The 23,053-nt window shown below is 41.2% G+C and overlaps 1 protein-coding gene across 4 annotated transcripts in view; it reads left to right on the top strand.

Annotated features, from left to right (window-relative positions):
• Positions 1-23,053, top strand: part of LOC143143747 (dual 3',5'-cyclic-AMP and -GMP phosphodiesterase 11) — a 155,797-nt gene that overhangs the window by 111,951 nt on the left and 20,793 nt on the right. For 3 of the 4 annotated variants that reach the window (XM_076305415.1, XM_076305392.1, XM_076305408.1), the window contains one exon: positions 19,735-19,975. In XM_076305415.1, coding sequence (XP_076161530.1) covers positions 19,767-19,975 — 209 coding nt within the window. In that variant the 5' untranslated portion in view covers positions 19,735-19,766. Of the gene's footprint in view, positions 1-19,731; positions 19,976-23,053 lie in introns of all 4 variants that reach the window. The other variant, XM_076305399.1, reaches the window with a different exon arrangement.

Below are 23,053 nucleotides of genomic sequence, written 5' to 3'. Positions count from 1 at the left end.
CAAACGTTATTGTACGTTATTCGAGTATTCGAATGTTATTATACGATGTTCGAGTATTCGAATGTTATTATACAATGTTCAAGTATTCGAGTATTATTATACGGTGTTCGAATATTCAAACGTTGTTATACGTTATTCGAGTATTCGAATGTTACTATACAATGTTCAAGTATTCGAGTATCGTTATACGACGTTCGAGTATTCGAATATTATTATACGGTGTTCGAATACTCGAATGTTATCATAAGATGTTCGAGTATTCGAATGTTATTATGAGATATTCGAGTACTCGAACATGGTTATTCGATATTTTGGTATTCGAATACACTTATTTGTGGTACTTTGTCGGGGGCACGAAACACTCGAGTATAAAAAAGAGAAAATTGACTCGTGTCTTCTCAATTCTTCGAAAAGTATCAGATTTTTCTTTCCCATAAAAAGAAATTCAATAGATACTTAATATCGACCGATTGGAGAGTTATTGTTGAAAGCACCGATCATAATCGAAGTATCGTTTTAACCTTCTGGAGATAAACGATTCTTCCGTTTTGAAATATTTGCTTTGAAATGATTCTAACTAGGAAGTGTCTTCATGGCCATTATGCGCGTCATTATGGAAGCGATATAACATATATTATATACTTAATGCTAAATGTATGTATCTACTTAAAAAGATGATATAAACTAAGGTTCCCGATAAGACGAGTATATCTCTTAATGATAGTGTCGCATCACTGAGAGCTTCCCCTTCTTCGCTTTCGGCTTTTTTCTTAAACATCCGCATCGCTTTCGAGCTTTCGCCAAAAGAGTTCTACCGACTGATTTTTCGCTGAAATGCAAGCGTTAACGATTAAACCTTTTGTCACGGTTCTCGCGTAATGCAAAAAGAAGAAAATTAAACACTCGAGTCGTATTTGTCGATTGGCTGATCAAATGGATTGCGATTTTCACGAATAATCTACTGCGTTCCGTAATAGGTCACTTAATTCCATAAACGGAAAAGCGTAACTAAGGAATTACACATAATTCGTCGAAAGGAACGAGGAAGCAGTGTAAACTTTCTGGTAAATACTAATCGTGGAAACAGTATCTATTATCACCGCGATACCTATACCCGGAACACAAACGTTCCGTACAACGAATAATTACGAAATACAATTCTCGACTAAAATCGATTAAAAATTTTCCTCAATGTACAAGACACGGTCCATTGAAACGAAAAAAGTAATTAAAAAAATATAGCGAAAAATCGTTCCTGAAATTTTCGTCTCTCAAGGTTTCAACCTCTACCGAAATAATACTTTCTATCAACAAATTTTTAAGTATCCGATAATCGAACGGTAACCCAAAATTGAACAATATAAAACACAACCGTACAATTAACGCGGATCGAGTGAATCCCAGGTTTTCGATCTTTTAAAAATACGTTACGCCCAATATTTCGAAACACACGTATCAACGATACCAAGAATCGCGTAAGAGTAATAATCTCGCGAATGTTGAACAATTCGCAACGCTACGTCGAAACGATGTTAAATGCCGCGCAATGTTCACGGTGATCCCACAGAATCGAGTAAAGCGATATCCTCGGTTACGCGCTCCGTGTCCCGTGCCCTCGGCTCCGAAAACCCTCTCGCGAAGGGTTAATATTCGTATCGTTTGGTCGAAAGGGTCGGGAAAATGTGAGACGCAACGAAGACAGCAAGAAAACGATTCCTCGGGCAACGAAACAGTATGTGTGTACGAGGTAATTGATGGACCTTGTGTGCACGCATGAGAAAAAGAAGTCGGTTATGCGAGGTTGGCGCGATTACGCGGCGCATCGTACTCGAATCGTTGGAGGCACGCACACGTGAGTTCCCCCCCGTGCCTACGATACACGGTAAAAAAACATGGTTGCGCGAGCACGTCTGCACTTTCCTGTGAGGCAGCCAGTCGAGCAAGGCGAGCCGATGCGAGGCGAGTTGTGTTGGTAGAACAGATAGGTCAGCTTGGCGCCACCAGGCCGAGGCGAGTCGAGTGAAGGCCGGTCGGTTGCATGCTCTTGTTGCTGGCTTACTGTTCTTCGATACCCGGCCACCGCTATCAGCCGAACCGCGCATTGTCACTGTCAGCGAAACGAACCCCGCCCACGGATCACGATCCGAACTAATTTTCATCGAGGCACCGCGCGGTGGCTCCCGTTACACGAAATTCCATCAATCCGCGGAAATGTTCCGGACGAATATCTCAGCGGGAACGAGACGCGACGCCGGATGGATCACTGTTCTCTCGTTCACGTGTTTCCTTCTCCCGTAAACAGAGCACCAGCGATGGGATCAAACACCTTACAAGTAGATGCGAACTCGAATCGAATCGAATCAGCTCGAACCGATCCGTATTCGTTACTTTCGGTAACGAATACTCTCATTCGTTGACTAACGAATTTTCACGCAGGGTTGAGAGACTACTCGAATTGTATTCGATTCGGTATTCGTTATTTTGGGTAACGAATACTCTCATTCGTTGACTAACGAATTTTCACGCAGGGTTGAGAGAGACTACTCGAATTGTATTCGATTCGGTATTCGAATTCGAATGTCGAGTAGTGTATTATTATTCGACTCGAACCAATCCGTATTCGTTATTTTGGGTAACGAATACTCTCATTCGTTGACTAACGAATTTTCACGCAGGGTTGAGAGACTACTCGAATTGTATTCGATTCGGTATTCGTTATTTTGGGTAACGAATACTCTCATTCGTTGACTAACGAATTTTCACGCAGGGTTGAGAGAGACTACTCGAATTGTATTCGATTCGGTATTCGAATTCGAATATCGAGTAGTGTATTATTATTCGACTCGAACCAATTTGTGTTCGTTATTCTGGGTAACGAATACTCTCATTCGTTGACTAACAAATTTTCACGCAGGGTTGAGAGAGACTACTCGAATTGTATTCGATTCGGTATTCGGATTCGAATTTCGAGTAGTGTATTATTATTCGACTCGAACCAATCTGTGTTCGTTAGTTTGGGTAACGTATACTCTCGCTCGTTGGCTAATGAATTTTCACACAGGGTTTTTCAGGGTTGAGAGACTACTCGAGTTGTATTCGATTCGGTATTCGAATTCGAATGTCGAGTAGTGTATTATTATTCGACTCGAACCAATCTGTGTTCGTTATTCTGGGTAACGAATACTCTCATTCGTTGACTAACAAATTTTCACGCAGGGTTGAGAGAGACTACTCGAATTGTATTCGATTCGGTATTCGGATTCGAATGTCGAGTAGTGTATTATTATTCGACTCGAACCAATCTGTGTTCGTTAGTTTGGGTAACGTATACTCTCGCTCGTTGGCTAATGAATTTTCACACAGGGTTTTTCAGGGTTGAGAGACTACTCGAGTTGTATTCGATTCGGTATTCGAATTCGAATGTCGAGTAGTGTATTATTATTCGACTCGAACCAATCTGTGTTCGTTACTTTGGGTAACGAATACTCTCATTCCTTGACTAATGAATTTTCTCACAGGGTTGAGAGACTACTTGAATCGTATTCGATTCGGTATTCGAATTCGAATGTCGAGTAGCGTATTATTATTCGAGCGATAAGAGTGGAATAACGATGACCGAAATTAAACAGATACGTGTGTGTTTTTCCTCGCGAGGAGGAAAATCGAGGAATACTTTACCCAATACTTGTACACGTGTATGGAATATGTATAATAATTATTCAAATAAATTGTAATAATTAGGGAGATCTGAAAAGTATTACGCGTTTTAGAATCTTAATTTATCGAGTCACGAGTAATATAGTATTAAGATATTTTAACGTCATTTAAGCTCTTTGAATACACAAAGCTCCGCAAAGCTCTTACTCCAAATCGTCCGCAATTCTTATCTCCGATACTAATACTTTCTACGATACGATACAAGTATATACTAATCGTACAATTACTTATTCAAACGCAAATTTGATACAATTTTTTTTAACGTGCCAATGAAAGATATTAATAAAAATAATCATCGTCGTTAGATGTATCTGTAAAGCAAACTCGTGGGTGTGTCCATGAATATGGAAACCTAAAATAGTACCAAAACCCGTGTAAGTGATACGTGCAATCCAGTTCTATATATTGAAACGATGATATCTAGGAAAAGTACACGACGTTAAAAGTTGTCCATCTATGAAATATGGGGATTTCCTGTGTTAGAATATGAGTAGGTTAGAGTGGGATAATACCGACCAGCGGAAAATGCTGGTCATTCGGAAATCAAGAAGCTGCTTTGCGTTAAACTATTTTATTTGCTGCTTAACTTTACTTCCAATCGAGTGAACCAGTGTGTGAATTCACCATTGCAAGCTGAAACGTTTAGCCAATGCTTCAGAGTAAATGTTCTCAAGTGTATTGGTCTTTTTTACATTGCAATTTTACCAACGTAATTAAAAATTGTAAGTATCACTTTGACTTACTATTTTTAAAGAATAATTAAAACTCTCTAAAGAAGAATTTTTCTCTCTAAACCCTACGTCTCGTGTTGCATTTTATCAGAATAGTTTCGGTACGGTTGACGTTAGTGATGCAATATACTTGTCGTGTAACCCCGGTTACAAGCAATGGGAAAATGCCAGCCGAGTGGTTGGGACTTTCTTCCGCAGTTACAAAAACTTTTCCAACACGAAACGTGAGAATGGGGCACATGAACCTTCAGAAATGTTAATCGTAATTCTACGAAGAGGAACACTAGCAACCAAGAAGAAAAAGAACGAAACAAAGAGCCGATTCACCTGTTCCTGGAACTATTGCGAGTAGAGAGAAAGTAAAGAGACAAAAATACAGAAAGCGTTTACTTTCTTTGCGTTAACGTTAGTAAAATATTGTGAAAGGTGACGATCGTATCTTAAAGAAACGTATAATCTTGTTTCTTCAATTTTGAAACTACCAGAGAGAAATTGACAGTAACTTCATCTCGGAAACAGAATAATTCGAGCGATCGATGGTGGCGACGGAAAAGTTTTTCAGTATCGTCGATATTTTTTTTTGCATCAAAGGGCATGTTACTTTTCTTTACGTATTGTGGTAGTCGAGGTTAAAAAACAATAAGAAGCGATTAAAGTTAGAATTTTTTAATACGTGTGCCTTCCTGTAAAATGATATCGATGACCTTCACAATTTTTAGAGATTGGACGGTGGAAAGTGTTCGTTGTTAGAAATATTGCGGACAATTGAATGTTTGCTCGAAGAATCGTAACTTTGACCGAGACGGAGGAGAAACAATGTTTGCGGAAGCGAAGAATGGCAAATCAGTGCTTGGTAGATAGTCTTCGAAAGTGCCGAACAATATAATAGGGAAAACAAAGTTGATAATATCGCACGACCTCGACGTTAATCCAGTATCACTAGTAATCGATCATTTTTTGACTTAACTGCGTTGTGTCACAAGCTATTACAAAACGTAATGATTACAGTAAACTGCCACGGTCGATTAGGTAACCAGATAAGAGCTATTCGAAGCGATTCGTCGATCAGATCTCCGATCGATATTACTACATCGTTATTAGATTGTTTGAAATTAATTGAAAACGGAATCGTCGAATTTAATTCACGGTAGGAAGCAGGGCGTTGCCGACGTATCGTAACCGGTCTGGAAAAGTTCGCGTTACCATGTTAAAAATATTTTTTAAACATCAATGAAGCTAACTACACAGTGGCTCGATTACCGTTTATCTCTCTAATACGATTGCATTTACTACAATAGTCAACTCGTTTCTGAACTCTGCACTCAATTGCGGTTAATTACCTAGGACAGTGGTTCTCAAACTGTAGACTTCGAACCTCAGAGGGTCTCCGAAGGTGTTGACGAAGACCTGCGAGCTCTTCGAGAAAAAGAAGAAGAAACGCGTTACGTAATATTTACACGGAATTGAAAAAATGTTTTCCATTGGTATTGTATTATTTTTATTCCGCCTCTGTGACACGTGATGAAAGATAGCAAATTTCATTAAAGGTTTCGTTTATTATCGTCATCGTTCTATCCGAATCTCAAGTAGCACGTAAAGACGATTTTTTAAATACTGGTCGATAGAAATTATATAACTAGTAATTTATTATTAGATAATATTAAACGAATCTCCAGAGAACTAGTACGAATCTGTTCGTTTTTTATCGCGTCTACTTTTACATATTACTTTAGCGAAGAAAGTTGGAATTGAAAAGTACTAAACCATTTAAGTCGAATGAAAAATGTTAAAACAATGGTGTACTTTTTTGATACACGAGTTCAAAATTAGCAAAAATGAAATTTGATGAAATTTGAGGGACTTGCTTCAAGTCGGACTTTCAATTATGAGACACTTTTCAAAATTGCAGCGAATTTTTCGTATCGTGACATACTATACGTGTTCTGTTGCTTCAATTTTATACTTTATCAGTACGTAAAAAATGTACTTGTACAACAATTATTATTAAGGCAATTAAATTACGTCGAAGGTCGATGCAACATTAATCCCTGAAATCGTCGCGCCGCCAAGATGGCTGAATCCGTACTGTCTGTAGATTTGATACGTCTGGAGATCGTTAATAATTTCGTCTTCTGAAAAGGGGTCGCGAGCGAAGAAAGTTTAAGAAGAAGCGTTGCTCTAGGGGATCCACCGAAAGTTTGTCTTGTTCGGGGAAGTCCACGGTAGAGTAAAGTTCAACCGACACTGACCCGGGGAACACGAGATCTTACGCATGGAGTAGTCGTACCGGATGACAACTTCCTCTTATCGATCTTTTTTTTCTTAAAAGACCTTTCGTCCAGGTTACCTGCTTGTTTCGAATTGAGATCGAACGTGTCCAGTTGCAACGTTTTTTCACAAACTCGCGAAAACTCATCGGTAACCGAATTCTGTCATCGAGTACGTTGTCGTTCTTTTTTCTTAAAAGACCTTTTTTCCACTTCATCTGTTTCATTCGAACGAGATCGACTGTTGGATTGGAAATTTTTTTAAAAATTCGTCGGTAGCCCTATTCTGTCATCTAGTACAAAAAAACGAGCACTGTTGCTGTGAAGTGACAACTTATCGATCTCTTTTCTTAAAAGATCTGTTTTTCAGTTCACTTGTTTCGTTCGATCGAGATCGACCGTGTTGGATTGGAAATATTTTTCAAAAATCGCGGAAACTCGTCGGTAGCCGAATTTTGTCATCGAGTACAAAAAAAAACGAGCACTGTTGCCGTAAAGTGACAACTTATCGATCTCTTTTCTTAAAAGATCTGTTTTCCAGTTCACGTGTTTGTTTCGATCGAGATCGACCGTGGAAATGAAAAAAAAATTCCAAATTCTGTCATCGAGTATAAAAAAACGAGCATTGTCGCTGTTCTCGAGGAAGTCATCGCGATCAGGCTGGGCAACCGCGCCGGTGGAACAGATAGGTCAGCTTGGCGCCACCAAGCCGAGTCGTGGCGAACGAAGGCCGCTCGGTTGCACGCTCTTGCTGTTACCTTACTATTCCTTGCCACTCAACACCGGCAGCACCATAATGCGACCGACACTGTCATCGTTAGCGGTAACGGGTCAGTGCTTGGATTCCACGGTACGGATCCAACCGTCCCGAAAGTCTACGAAATCGTTCCGTGTCCGTGAAATCTCACCGAAATGCGAAGCCAACCGCGATTTCCGGTGGCCATTGTCTCCGTACGAAAGATCGAACGTTTAACCCGTATATCGATAACCGAGGCGCGAGTACCCTCCTACGCGTTCCTTTTTAAAAAAATTGTCACGTACTCGTTGAAATACCGCCAAACCGCTCTGAATAATTCTCCGGACGATTCTACGTTGATTTATGTTTCGAAAATAAACCTGCGCGCTAGAAATAGCAGGATTTCGAATACATTTATACGAGCGAACAATAACCGAGGTATTCGTGCGATGAAAGATCGAGTCGAGTGGATCGTAAGCACGGAGACACTTCACGGGGAAGTTATACCGTAGAAATTTATTAAAATTGTTTATATTTACTTGCAAATGAATTTTCACGTTCGTCTCGAATTGACTGCACTTACGAGCACTTGGATGTCGAGTCATTCGGTACGTGCTTCGTTCGCAGTGTACCGATGATTCTGAATCCGCTTAACATTGTTTCTTCTGTTTGGATACGTTTCTTCGAGCATCGATTACAAACAAATCGTTTATGCTTATTCTTGTTGAATCGTTGACTATGTATTCAGTCGTTTCCGTTATCGGCCGTTATCGAAATCTCAATCCCTCGATTCGTCTTCATTAAGATCGACGTGTTCATGCGCTCGCGATACACCAACAGCACCGTGTCGCGGTGAACATGTAGACGGGCTTGTCGTGGAATGCATTCGTAGCTGCAGGCTCTGGAAAACAGCGTGCGCCATTAATTGTAACTAACGCGCATCTCCGCTATTAATTACGATTAGCGATCGGTTGCGTTGGCTTCCCTGCATACGTTCCCGTGTCTACGCGTGGAAACCACCGGCGTGTCTTCCGGTGAGAAACAAGAATTTTCGACCTACGGATCGGTACAAGAACAACCGACTCTGTCTCGTTTTCGATAAATCGATAACAATCGTGACGCTCGAATTCGTCGATTTTACGATTCAATTACTCGTGCTCGAAGTATATTATGGACTCGTTTCTTCTTTTTTTTTTTATGAAAAGTAGTACGGTTCAACGAAGACCTTACAAATATCGAGTCACTTGTAAATATTAACTCCGATGTTGAATCGAATGACGTTCGACCGTTGCGTTAGAAATTTATTCGGACAGTTTTCAAAGAACGATCATTTAAGGTAGAGTATTATTTACAAATTTTTGATTTCGCACGATCAGAATCTGCACGACAGGTTATTCGGACCTGTAAAATGTTGACAGTGAGAAGCCATTTTTATCTCGAGTCGCGGCCCAATCTCGCGCGCCATCTAGTGAGTAAAACGAATGGATTGCAACGAGAGCGAGCGAGATGGAGTATCAGCGAACGAGTCTCGCATTACATGTCGCATACGTATCGATATATTTTTTATATTTTGCATTCTCGCGTACGTAACGTGAAATACGCAAACTTTAAACCACATCGAATAATTCGATCTCGCGAACGCATTATTGCAGCTTTCGAGACAATAATTTTGTAATTTCGTCGCTGGAAACCATACGTAAGTTCGAAATTTGTAACAATGGGATTCAATTACGATACAAACGACTTGGTTGATTCCACTGTCGCTTGAACACGGGATAAAAATGACACGTATACGTATCGTCCGACGTTCTAATTGATTCTTGTAGTTCTCGTGTTCTCGAGTATCGTTAAGAGGCAACACCGTGGCGAGATTGCGAAAAACGTTAATTTTAAAACCAATAAATCGCGAATCCGGTCCACGTGCTTATCTATCGTTTCGTCGAGACCGCTGTCTTCGTTCGATGCAATAATTAAGTTCTGTGTCATGGAAAGTTACAGGTTCGCGTAATGCAACGATGTATCTCATTAAAAAGTTGTTCACCTGTTCACTGATTCGAGTACGCGGATAACACGCGTTTAAGTTTTCACTTCCTTCTGGCGCTGCGCGTAATAAACGACACGTGCGTCTGTGTATACTAATGCGAAAGTTGTCCGCTTTTCTCGATAAAACACACGTAGCGCGGAGTGGACAGTGTGTTCGTGCTGCACGGAAGAAAACTACTCGTAAATTTAATTGACGGTCAAGCGCTACCGAACGCGGTGGCCAAAGTTCAGCTTGTTATCGAGTTTTTAACAGATTTTTCGTACGGTCGTCTCGCGGTGAGTTATTCTTCTTCTTTTCTTTCTCTTTTTTTTTTTTTTTTTGTTTTTCTTTTCGCTATAATTGAACGAACGACGCGTAAAGTGAATTTACGAGCATTTTTATTCGTTATCGCGGCGTCACACTTTTATGACGATTTACGAGCACGAAAGCCACGATGCACCATGAAAAATTCTATTGTTCATCGTCCGCTCCGCTACACACTATCCTGGAATATTTCCAAAACTATTACCAGGGGCTGGCCAATACCAACGGCGTAATAATGAGACGGAGCGCTAATCGTCGTTTATTTTGAATCGCGGAAACCGAAGAAATGGAATTATCTCGGGCAGAAAGCGGCTCCGGTTGTGCAATCAATTTGTACGACTTAATATGCTTGCCAGTTTCTCGCCACGGATCGTTTCCATTGAACAATTCGGCCGTTGATGCTAAGATCGCTCGTCGAATGCAGACGTCGCGCTGCATAATTGTTAAAATGCAATTCAGAGAGTAAGAGAGTACAAAAGCGAGTAACGAAACGTCCGTAGAGGAAATCGCGTAACTCGTCCAACCCCCCCGATTACTTTCCTGGTTAGTGGACCGAATACAATTTATTATCACGAATGACACGGTTCGGAAGGTTCCTCCGGACGACAATATCGAATTTTTTCCACGCAACTCTGCTTTTTTCTTTTTTTTTTCAATTTTCGGTGTCATCTTCGATTCGTTTTACACTTTACTCGTTGTTTACTTGTTCGAACGAACATCGAGACGAATTCAACGACTTGTGACGAGATAACCTTTACACGACCTTGAATATATAGAAATTTATATCGCGGAAACGTTACGTTGCGAATAGATCTATAGATTTTCAATAGGTGGGAAAAAAATCTTTTGGAAAAGTTTAATGGAAAAGTTTTCGTCCGGTCAGCGATACCGAAAAAATAACGGTGATAGTTTATGTAGGTTACTCGGTGCAGTGTGTGTGCATAGCACGGAGAATATTCGTTGTGAAATACTTGGTAATATTAATACGTATTTACTGTAGATTTGCACGCCGCGGAACGGTGAAAAGAGGTAAAATGTAACAAAGAAACGATAAAATAGGTGTACAAAGAAATTGGAAAGGTCACTCGCGCTGAATAAACAATAGCTGCGGCGAGGGTGACTGCGTTGCTTTTAAGCGGGTGACAATTAAGCGTGAATTATCGTGGCTCTTGCTCTAAACTTGACGGGCGTTCTTGCCGGGTTCTATCGTAAAGAAAAAATGTTTGCGTCTTGGAAAGTACGAATTTCCGGGGTCAAGTTTATACGACCTTTTTCCATCGTTAAGATGTGCGGAATACGATTCGAAAGTTTGGCCATCTGTTTCAGTTACATCATGTACTTGTAACGTTACTTGTACCGTGTGTACGGTTAGCTTCAATTCACCAAACATTCTCAGCTACTCGCGCAAAATTAACACTTTACCGTTCAGTGTTTCTCAGACCGCGATCCACGAGCACTCGTGGGTCTCGAAATTGAAAAGAAAAAGGAAACACGTTGTACGCTAAGATAACAAACAAAAATTCTTCCTACGTTACGATACATTTATTCGAAACATCTAGCGAAAGAATCTTCCGTCGTTAGTGGTAAATATACCCGAAAAGAAACATCTAACGTCGTATCCTATTTATTCTTGTATCTTCCTCTTCGGTACGGAAACTATAAAAAGAGTAAATTGAAACGCACGAACTAAATTTCGACAAAATTGATACACGCGAACGATGGATAAATTCAATTCGGAGAGAAACTTTAGAAACGCGTCGCAAAAATAACAATTCAATGTTCACTTCGCGCGACTCGTTTGAACGTTTCCTTCGTAGAGGGATCCGTGGGAAAGTAACGTTTGAGAGACACTGTTAGAACCGAGCGTACACGTATTACCTATACGCCTGTGCGGCGGTACTCTCAATTATTAACGTCTTCGTGAAAGTGAACACTGATAAATTAGGAAATGGATCGTTACGTAACCATTCGTGCATCTCGTTCACGAAACACGGGTGACACGAAATGTGACACGAAAGACAACAATAAATGGTACCGTTCGACCGTTCGATTTACCGCGCGACGCCACCGTGGCGTCAACGGTCGCCGCGGTTGTCGAAATCGTACACAGGTGGACACGCGTAGGAAATTGAGAAATTTCTCGAACGCTACGCGTACGTAAGCGTAACTCGGTTAATTCGATCGATAAATATTGCACTTTGTACGCGGGGAATACGACGCAGCCTGTCCTCGACGATGCGACCGTAAAACGATGACGTTACACGGTTTTCCTCTGATGTGCAATATCCGCTCGCGTCCATACGTGCACGCTGTGCGTGCACCGCGCGCGTGCATCGAGAAGCGGAGGGAGAAACCGCACGAAGAAAAGTCTTGCCAGCGCGTTACAAATGGTTGAACGGAGGGGGAATGAAGCAAAACAGTGTGCCCGAACGTTCGAAAAAGACATTCTGGATATCGTTCTAGCGTTTCAGTCCCGATCGATCCTCCATTGTATCGTTTTAAGACCGTGACGATGCACCATCGACGGCGCAATGTTTTTCTCGTTGATTATCGTGCACCAACGCGGAGGTGAAAATCACAGAAAGAAACTTTGTCTACCGCGATCCTTCAACGATACCGTACCGAACTCCCCGTTGGAGGAATTGTTAGCACTCTCATTACTCAAACGTTTAGTTTCTCTTGTCTAGGGTGATGTCACAACTAGAAATTCTTCGTACACCGGTACACCGACCAACCACACGTGAATCGGTGTATTTAACCTGTACGTGATGTTACACGAGCGCATTAATTTGCGTGCTCTTAATTCACGTGTGTATGTACACACGTGTATGAATTCTTGTCATTGTCACCCGTCGCGGTGTAACGAATGTTGTCACACGCGATATTTCATTTACAAACACCGGATCCGGTGTGCACGGTTCGCGATAATACAAAATTCAAGAGAATCGCTAATTTCGTGCAAACGCGAACCGCAATACTCGCGAACGGAGTAGATGTTCAGATTCGCGAACCCTCGCGAATCGACTCTACCACCTACGACCGTGAGATCTCGTTGGCTTCGCGGGCAAACCAGATCTCGAACAATTTCTCGAATCTTTCTGCGTTTCAATGGTCGAGCTCTTCGATGATTCGAACCTCCGGGCGAATATAATTCGGAAATCGTTCGAGGATCTACTCGACCGTTCAAATATTGCGTTCACGGATCGAGTGTCTGGATATTCGTAGTATTTGAACAGCGTTGCGTGCACAATAACGCAACGGAGCGATACAAAGGAACAACGACAACGATTTTCGAATACACGAATATTTCGTAGTTCGTTCCGTCGAAAGTTAACACCGAGAAAGCGATTTATGAATGAACTTAAATTCACGAATATATCAGAAATTCAGTACACGTGTACACGGTGCCCGTGTAAAATTAAATTTTTTGCACGTGTACATGCATCCGGTGACACTGATTTATACCACGTGAGGGGCCAATGGCTCGGTTCATATTACCCCTTCTACTTCTGTCACGCGACTGTAACACTAGATGGCGTTAGTCCAATGCTGTGACGTAAGTGTTGAAACCTTCCAGAACATCTAACCTTTGTCAAACTATTAATAAAATATTGTGCCTACAACTAACCTTTGTCAAACTATTAATAAATTATTACGGCTACATCGAACGTTTGTTCAACTATTAATAAAATATTGTCCCTACGTCTGACCTTTATTGAGCTATTAATAAAATATTGTTCCTATATTGTGGACACGGGTCGTGTGTATATATATATTGTACCAGAATTTATTTTCAAAATTTAATAAATAACTTATTCATCGAGCGGATCGATGATGCGTCATGAACTTTAAATGTCGTGAAACTATCGATCGAATGTTGTTATTTCACAGCGATTTGTGCAATTCGTCGAACGTAAATTAGTCGCATCGAAGTTAGACGTTCCGAAAGGTTTCAGCACTTACGTCACACCGTTGTATCGTAGTAACGCCATCTAACTTTTCGATGGTGCAACAATTAGAAGCGCACGGTAAAGGAGGGGGGATGGTACGGACCGTGCATTGGCCTGTCACGTGGCACGAATCAGTGTCACCCAGTATACACGTGCGGTATAATGCATATCTGGAATGGAGGACTCTAGTCACAACTTCCTAACGCCACTGATTAAGAATTACGTTGCGGAATGTTTACAAATCGGCCATTGGTCGCGATACAAATTGTCGAGATACCGAATCTGAATCGAACGATAAGAATAATTAATAATTTTATGACTGGAAAAGCCCGACTTTCGAAGAGCAGTATTAAGGAGGGTCTTACGCGCTATTGATTATTACTACGGATTTTATCGTTTAATTCAAGGTTTATCGATAATCGCGATAACGATACTTTCGATAATCAAATTCACAAAATACACTTCCTTTTACATCGAATGGATCGAACTTACTTTTTCTTTTTCTCGACCGTACGATTCACGACGTCAACGATTGATGGGTATTCAAATACTTCGAATACGCGAGTATTCGAATCGAATATCATTGTTCGAATATTCGAGTACTCGATGTTCACATTCGGTTACTAGATCGGTGCACAAAATATTCGAATATTCAATTATTCGAATGCACTCGCATCCACGCTTGAATCATATTTGAATCACCGTGTAGTATTCGAATGTCGAAATACCGAAAAATTCAACGAGTAGTTCCAGCTTCGATTTAACGTTTCGAAAATTTGTTAATGTGATTCGATTACTGTTCAGCGTCGATACTCGAGTCTTGTTACAAACGTATCGATACCGTGGAAAATTTGGTGAAAATTCCACGTTTCGTTCCGACTGAAATTGCATCGAACACTTTAACGAGCCGCAGTGCATCGTTTGTCGGGAATTCCACGACGTTTAAAATAACGGAAGAACGGCGAGAATGATATTGACTGCACCGTCGGCGGCGTAGTCGTCGAAACGCGTGGAAAAATACGGGTACAGCTTACCGGGTAAAATTCCTACGTGGCTGGTTTGTCTCCGCTGCAAAAAAAGTCCCATGCTAATTCAGCGTTGAACTCGGTCTCATAACGGATGAGTTAGCACGCTTCATGATTCTCCGCAACGTCGAGCTCTGGATCCCGATTATACCGCGAGGGGGATGTCGTGACGGTAATAAACTTCCACGGTCTTTGTATCGGGCCAGTCGAGCACTGACATAATTCTTCCGTTCTTTTTCTTTCTGCTCGAGAACTTTCAAAATTCGTAAATGCGATTCGAACGGCTTATATTGTTGCGGCTCCCGCGGTTCGTATTTCCCTCGCTCCTGAAGTTTCGAGGGCCACTCCAGCCATCGTTAAATTTACTTTCGCGAAGCTGCCCGCTGGTTAGATTTACACCGATTCTAAACTTTCGCGATTCGGAATGTCGCGCGAACACACCAACCGAATCAAAAATTAACGCGCATCTCGCGCAACGTGAATCGCGTACGTTGGTTCCGTATTACGTCGGTACGATCGAGAGGATAATGTAGTTTTAAATCCCGGTGTTCGGTTGCACTAAGTACTGGACTGTTGATAAAGAGATTGTACCGTGTTACGAATATATATGGAAATTAAGTTCGAGACTATTTTTCGAACCTTTCGATTCTTCGAATGGTCGACGAACGTAATTCGAATATTTTGCGTACAAGTATTTGTCGTATGTATTCGAAACGAGTTCACTGCGAGACCACCCGAAGGACAAGTAGGTGTTTCAGGAATGGGACGGTGTTCTTCGGTAAACACAATTATTCAAATAACTCCTCGCTGATGATTGTTGCGGTTGTTTGTGAATATTTAATAACAATTTTAACAAAAGGTGCGATTCAACGAAATCTAGGTCCGAGATACGTGGGAATGTTATTGAAGTATTCGGTGCTGTATTACATTCCTCGCCAATTAAATTCTCCACTGCAATCCGTAGGTCTGATTCTATAGAGCATCTGTGAGAAACACTTGATGTAAAAATGTGAAGAGCAGATATAACGAGGAAGCATTGAACGATATTCTTTCCGGTACGACTCGATCTCTACTTGCTTTCGCGCCAAGATGACTAGCGATTGTTGTTGAAACCAAAAGCGAACCGACGAAATATTACAAAGTACACGTCAGGACCGAACGGAGAAGCTTTCCTCGTTACTCGTTTTTTCTTTTTTTTTTTGTTAATACAATCATTAAATTATTACGCAATGAATTCTCGCTAATGATAATTATTCTCCAGTGCTAGTTTATATTCACATAATTTTTTACTTCTAGCCTTAATGTATAATTTACATGTACGACAGAAGTGTGCAATAAATCTCGCAACGTGTACTTATTTCTGTCTTTCGCTGGAGATCTGTAACTGCTCCCTTTCCAAGTTATACACATGGAAAGTTGTACAGTGACGCTCAGAAATGTCGTTCCATCGTAGGGGCAAGTGTAGGGGCAAGCTTGTTCACTTTACTCCTTCCACTCGATACTCTCCTCGGATTCGCGGTCTCGTGTCCTGAGGCGTTTGACAGCTGCGCGAGATAGATGCGCAGAATCATTCCGTCACCAGCCGTAGGGCGGAGCGGTTGCAGTCTTTCGAAATATCTAACCTAGACTGGAACAACGTATGTTCGAGTTGCATAAATCGCGATACTTTTAGTTTAAAGTAACTCGTATCCGTGGTAACGTACGATAAACTACGATCTGATAAATCAATTGCAAATTTTCGTATAACGAAATTCGACTAAATAGTTTAGGAACGATTCGTACGTTTGATCGATGGATATTTTTGAATGGATGGAATTCAGATTTAGTAACTAGAATTTTTTTCAATTATTTCACTATCGGTAAAAGTCTTTTTATTGCACATTAAATAATTATTGACCAATGGCATTAGTATCGCGAAGACGCAGTTTCCGAGCGGGAAGAAAAATTTCTTTCAAACCGTAAACACCACTTAGCGGCATTCTTTGTAGTTCTTTGTAGTTGTTTATTCCTTGTAATTACTTGGCAATTGTTTCTCTTCCGTGAAGATTACGCTTAGTTTTATATTCGCGCTGTTATTGGATTTGTCGTTCAAGAGAAAAGAAAAATTAATTTCATTGACTTACGATACTATCGCGTGTATTTTGTTAAAAATTGCGTTAACTAAAAAGCATATCATTATCTACAACCGCTATCGCAAATCGTTATCAGCACTGTTGATGTTTCTTCAAGTGATCGTAAACATTGTATAATCAGGAAAGAGGCACTCAGGTGGTCCAACTTTCGAGACTGCTGTTTGGAATGTCGGCGTTTTCAAATAACTTCCGGACGTGCGACGAATAATAAATATTCGTTTATATAAACGATCGATTGTCCTGTAACGATCAAACGTATTAACTGCGTACACAGAGCGTCGAGGCCACGCGATTTGCATCTCGCTTCCATGCACAGTTCCATAGGCATTGTAAACGCAATAACTAATGTTAATTATTGTGCTCGAATTCGAGGAAACAATGGAAATTATCATTAACTTTAGCATAGCTTAAATTTTCTCCCATATTCGAGGCTCGAATTTCATATCGCGTGTTTGTTTCTCTGGTCATTGACACTACCGAACCGCATACCAAACACTGCCCAGATGATTCATAAGAAGCAAGTGAATAATATAAATATTCCAATATTCATTAGGTGACTCATTTCACCCGCAATAAGGATGATCCTACGTTTAACTGCGCAGTACGTGTAACGAGAGGCTCACCAGTCGTTGCTCCGTCTCGCTCACTCTTACCGTATTCTCTCGACTTTTTTGTCGAATACAGACTCGACGCGAACGAGAGATGCAAAATGTCGATTCCTGGATAAAAAATGCTCCGTGGTTATACGGAAACGTATGTATACCCAGTACGGTTTCTTATAACTGTCAATGTCTTTTAAGAATGTTTCAAAGACAGATAGCCTGACACTAATTGACTTTCAAAATGCGTATAGCTGGGTCAGAGACTAAGTGGAGCCCTGACATAAACCATGCACCATCACGGGTGGGCGCCAAGCGATAGCAAGTGACTTCAAGTCACGTAGCTATCAGTTGTCGTGCGATTGATTGTTTAGAGTAGCATCGAATGTTTTTTAAGAGATAAGAAGACCGTTGTTGCGTTGTTTGAAGAACAACATTTTTCCGAAGAATCTGACCTTCGAATGGGGAAAGTTTCGGTGTTTTCTGGTTAGGGATGAAACTATTCAAATAATCGAATACTTTATGAATACGTATTCGAATGCTAGGTGCGAACCTCGAATATTCGAGTACATCGAATATCACCAATTTCAGTGTTGAGCGTTCAGGTATTGTTATTCGAATATCGATTAAAAATAAAATTTGAAAAAGAATTCGATTTATACGTATTCTTGGTCCGGTATGTACGAAAGTTGAGTTGCGATCGATCAATAAAGGTAATAATTATAATCGTAATTATTAATGAATTGGTGACAAACTATGTTTACAATGCGCGATTTTACACGAGTGATTTATAATTAATCGATAAAATATTACTTTAACTTTTTCTTTTATTAATTTTTGTAATTGCACAATTTCGATCAAACGTGCAATCGCTTCGTGATTAATTACGAACGAGTTGTTTCCGATGATTACATCTACTTTTATTCATTATTCATTAATCGTGATTAGTGATTATTTAGTAATCGTTAATCGCGATTATTGATTATTTGGTAAACATCGGTATTAATCACTGTTTACGACGTAACCATAATCGCTGATCATTAATCAGATTCCATTCTGTCCAACATTGATACGTACGCATAAGTTGAATTCTTGCCGCCCCACGAGCGACCGTTTCAAGCTCAGATTTCACAAAAACCGAGTCTTGTACGAAAAAAATCGTATTCTACGTTCTTTGTTTATTTTCGTCCGCGAAATCATCCACTTTTGAATTATACGTCACATTGCAGAACACCCTGTACATTGCAAGAAGAAACGATCGCACGTCTTTGGACTAAGTGATCGCGAAAACAGATTGAGTCACAGACATTGCTTCCCTGTTATCGAACTGTGAAATCCCTGCGTACACGTTGCGTTTTCTAATGTTGGTACGACTCTTTAGCGAGGCCTCTGAATAACGGCGTACAACGACACGCTTGGGTATTTGTCAAAGAACGACGAGAAGAACGCTTAAAAGTTTTAGACCTCTCTTTCTTTCGAGGGAACTTACTCGTAGCAGCACGTATGTGTACGTGTCTCGCTGACTGCGCAATCTACGAGGCACGGTCACGAGGTGTGTAGCTACACACACATATCCACGTTCGAGCACGTTTTGTCTTCCACTTTCTTCCGTCCTCCTCGCAGAACAGCTTATTATGAAATTCTTTTATGACTAATATACGATTACCAAAGTTCTTTCTTTTTTTCTTTTTTTTTTTTTGAAACGAATTTGACGATGCGCGGCTTTCTTGTACAGGACGTTCGCGGTTGTCGGTGCTCAGCATTTAACGCGCAAATTCAGATCGTGAAAAGACAATGAAAGAGAAAAAGGTTTCACTATTTTGTACAAACTATGCAACGACCGAAGTCACTTTCCAAAGTTTGAAATTAATTTCAAATTGTGAAGGTAAACCTAATTGTTTTTCGAATATACACATGTCAGAAACATCTTCGGTAAAGAACTATGCTTTGATCTAAACCACGAAGAAGAAGACAAGAGTGAGGCGAAACGCGAACCACTTCCAAAAAGAATCGAACGCTAGGGGAATTGAAGATTGCTGTGAAAAAATATGAAAATATTTGTAAAAAAGAATTATTATTATTTTATTCTATCGGTATCGATTTCACGATTCGCTGAAAGTACACATCGACGCGGAAATATTCTTTCGCGAGAGAAATAAATATTGATTTTTAATTCGCGAATCGAAGCACAAAATCGCGTTTAATAACGAGTTGTTTGTCTGTCAAGTAGGCCTGCACTTGCGGAGCATCGAGGAGCCGAGGATGACGGCGGAGACGGCAGCTCCTTGTGTACAGGGGGTGCAAGGGGTGCAGAATGTAACGGCTGGTCAGGGCACATTGCAACAGGTGCAAGATGGAAAGTCCACCGGCGGTTACTATTCCTCGACTTCGGCCATGTACGATCCGGAATACGCCCGCATGGAAGCTTGGCTCGACGAACACCCTGATTTCGTCAACGATTACTTTCTCAGGTTGTTATTACGAATAATATCGCGAGTTTTATAGCCGAACGTGTGCTTGTATATTACAAAAGTAGATTCGCGATAGTTGCATGGTCACGTAGTTGAGGGGTACGTGGCTCGCTCGACGTTATCCCTTCTTTTCAACCCCCACCCCGCGTCTCGTGCGCTTGGGCGCTTGACCGGCTGCGCGATACATGTGCGCGGTATCATTATGCCTCTGACCGCGCAACGAAGCGGTTCGAGCCGCCCGAAAGATTTCTACGTTCGGTTCGACGATTTCAATTTTCTTGCAAGAATATCAATGGGATGGTTCGACCTTGTAACGCGACGTGCCCGTAAAACACTTATTTCATCGTCGCAGCGAACTACGCGCGCTCTCGCAAACGTTTCTCTCGTCTAAATTTAAGTACACGATCGAGTAGATTGTAAAGTTAGCGCAAGTTTTGTTCTTTTATCGGAACAGTTTAAAAACACGTCGACGCTGGAAATTCGATAAAAAGATTCGAACAGGGATAGAAAGGTGGCACGGGGAAAGTATCGCACCGTGTGAAAGGCTTATGGACTGTTTCTAATAGATGTTGATTCGTACAAGAGGAAAAAGATTGGTCGATAATTTCGTCGTAAATTTCAGTTTTTCCATCGAGAAAGTTTTATTTTATACCAACGTAAGTTTCTCGTTACGGTTCGTTTATTTTACATACACGATATCGTGTATTTCCATACACGGTTTTGCATCGGTAAATTGTTAAAAATTCCATCTCCTTTCGCACGATTTGCATTATTTCTCGTTGTTCGTTTCTCCATTTTGACACGCTCGCAATCGCTCGCAGGCTCGAAACAAACATCGCACGCGCGAACGCTCGAACTCCGAATAGCGAATGCTTATAAACATGAGAGTTTACAGCGCGCGAGCTCCCAAACGAAACGTACCCTAAGGGGATTGACGGCTGCGCGGCATAAGTGCGCAGAATCTACGTGCAGAATCTACGGACTAACCTACCTACGTGCGCCCAGTTGCATGAACCGTTATGAAATAACAATGCTCTGCAATATAGCTACGTCAATTAAGGAATACTTCGGTTAATTTTACATGTACGTTCTAAGAACGCCCTAATTGCCTCTAATTCCCTATTAGTCCGTATCGGTCGATTAAAACTAATTAGCTCGAACTTTTATCGCGTTCGGCGTATTAATTTCCATCTTGTGACAGAAAATAATAAACGATTTTTATCATTCCCCGCGTTATTCGGCAGTAGTCCCCGCGTTGAATATTACATCGAACGCTCTCGAGGATGCATAATTTCCATCGTTTCTTTCTCAATCTTTGCCTCATCGGCGTTCGAAGAACAACGCACTAATGGACGTCTTATGCATATTAGAAGCAAATAAAACGTTCGCGTATAAATTTCGCAAATTAGTATACCGCCATACGAAGGCCAAAATCCGAAGGCTGTCAGTGATCGTAACACCTTTCGAAAGGCAGCGGCGATACAAATGAAGGATTGAACGGAACCGCGTCAGAAATGGGAAGAGATTTATGTACACTGTCGCTCAAAAGTTCGGTATCGCCTCGCGTCGATGAAACACCGTATCGTTCGCCGCGATATCTTTCCTATCGCGCAATCGAGGATTTCGATTCGCGTATAATTCGTAATACGACGACCCTCGAAACTCGTCCGACTCGTTCCCTCCGTGAAACATTTTTCCACGTTTCTAAAGTCGAATCTCCCGAGCTTCTTAGCCCCGCCGTGGCCGCTTCTTTTTAGTCCGTGGCTCGAGAAGCGATTTCCGTGCCGCAACTCGACCATGCAATTCACCAGCTGCTAATCTACGCTTTACCGTGCTCACGGATAATGGAGTTCCTCGGCTAGTATTCACACCCGCCTGAATTCCTTCCGCCTTAAGACGTTCATCCCTCTTGGACGTCACTTTTATTCTCGGATCCTTGGCTCGATACTTTAAACCACTCCGACCGCTTCTAACACAGAATTAAAAAGTAAAACCTTCTTCGTGCCCCGTATTGTGCTGCACCGTACGATGGAATAACCTCCCTTTTTCTTTCGAGTATCGAAGTCACGTGTCCCCCCCCCCCCCCCCCAACGAGAAGTCGCGTTTCTTTTCTTTTTTCTTCTTCTTTTTTTTTCTCTTCTTTTTGTTTCTTTCTTCGTCTTCAGCGACCAATTACCAATTTCTTTCCCTCGTTCGTTTCCCGCTCGCTCGTAAGTTGTAGTTTTAACGACGCGGTTCCCGGTACAGAACTATTAATTCTCAATTCGGAGTATCGGATCTCGTAGAGTCAAATGTTGCGAATAACGTGACTGATCGATTATCTAACACGGAAACGAAGCATTAGGACCGTCGAGACGCAATAAAATAACTTGGAAGGGAAAAACCATGTAATCAGTGAAAGCGGTCGAGGTGTATCAACCGAAGGAAAAACCAATAAGATATTGTTGCTCGGAGATATCGAGGATGGACACGATCTTATAACACGCTAAGATGAAAAACAATATACGCGTGTTATTGTTTTAGTTTAGTTTCTTTCGCGAGCGGCAAATATTAACAGCGATCTCAAACTTTTCACCGATAGTGTACTCTCGACACGTTTAATTCCAATTAGTGATGAAAAGCCAGTGTTTCGGACACTGAAATATTAAGGTTCGGTGAAAAAATGTAATAAATGTTTCGAAAGTTGATACAAGTTCTGTACTTGATGGTATATTCGATGTTACAACGTACGTAGTTGAAAAGAAAAACCGAACTCTCGATTCCTATACGAGGCAGCAATAATAAATGGTTATCGTATTAGGTAAGGTAATACCTCGCTAACTGACGCGGTTTCTGCCCCGTTAACCGTTACTCGGTTATCCCCACTCTCGCTCTATATTTCTCACTCTTGCAGTTCGCGTACTTTCAAGGTACGGGAGTACCGACGATCTTCAATTTTTATGAAATTTGACACACAGACGACAAATTGAAAAATATTCGACACGTATTATTTTCATACGTTGTTCAAGGTCAAATATACGATGAAGAGGTATTCAAGTTCGAGGAATCGATCGAACATCTTTGCATCTTCCTCGATCT

The sequence above is a fragment of the Ptiloglossa arizonensis genome, chromosome 1 (assembly GCF_051014685.1).
Source record: "Ptiloglossa arizonensis isolate GNS036 chromosome 1, iyPtiAriz1_principal, whole genome shotgun sequence".
Lineage (NCBI taxonomy): Eukaryota > Metazoa > Arthropoda > Insecta > Hymenoptera > Colletidae > Ptiloglossa > Ptiloglossa arizonensis.
The sequence above is the reverse complement of the archived record's forward strand: the minus strand, read 5'-3'. Positions and strand labels throughout refer to the sequence as shown.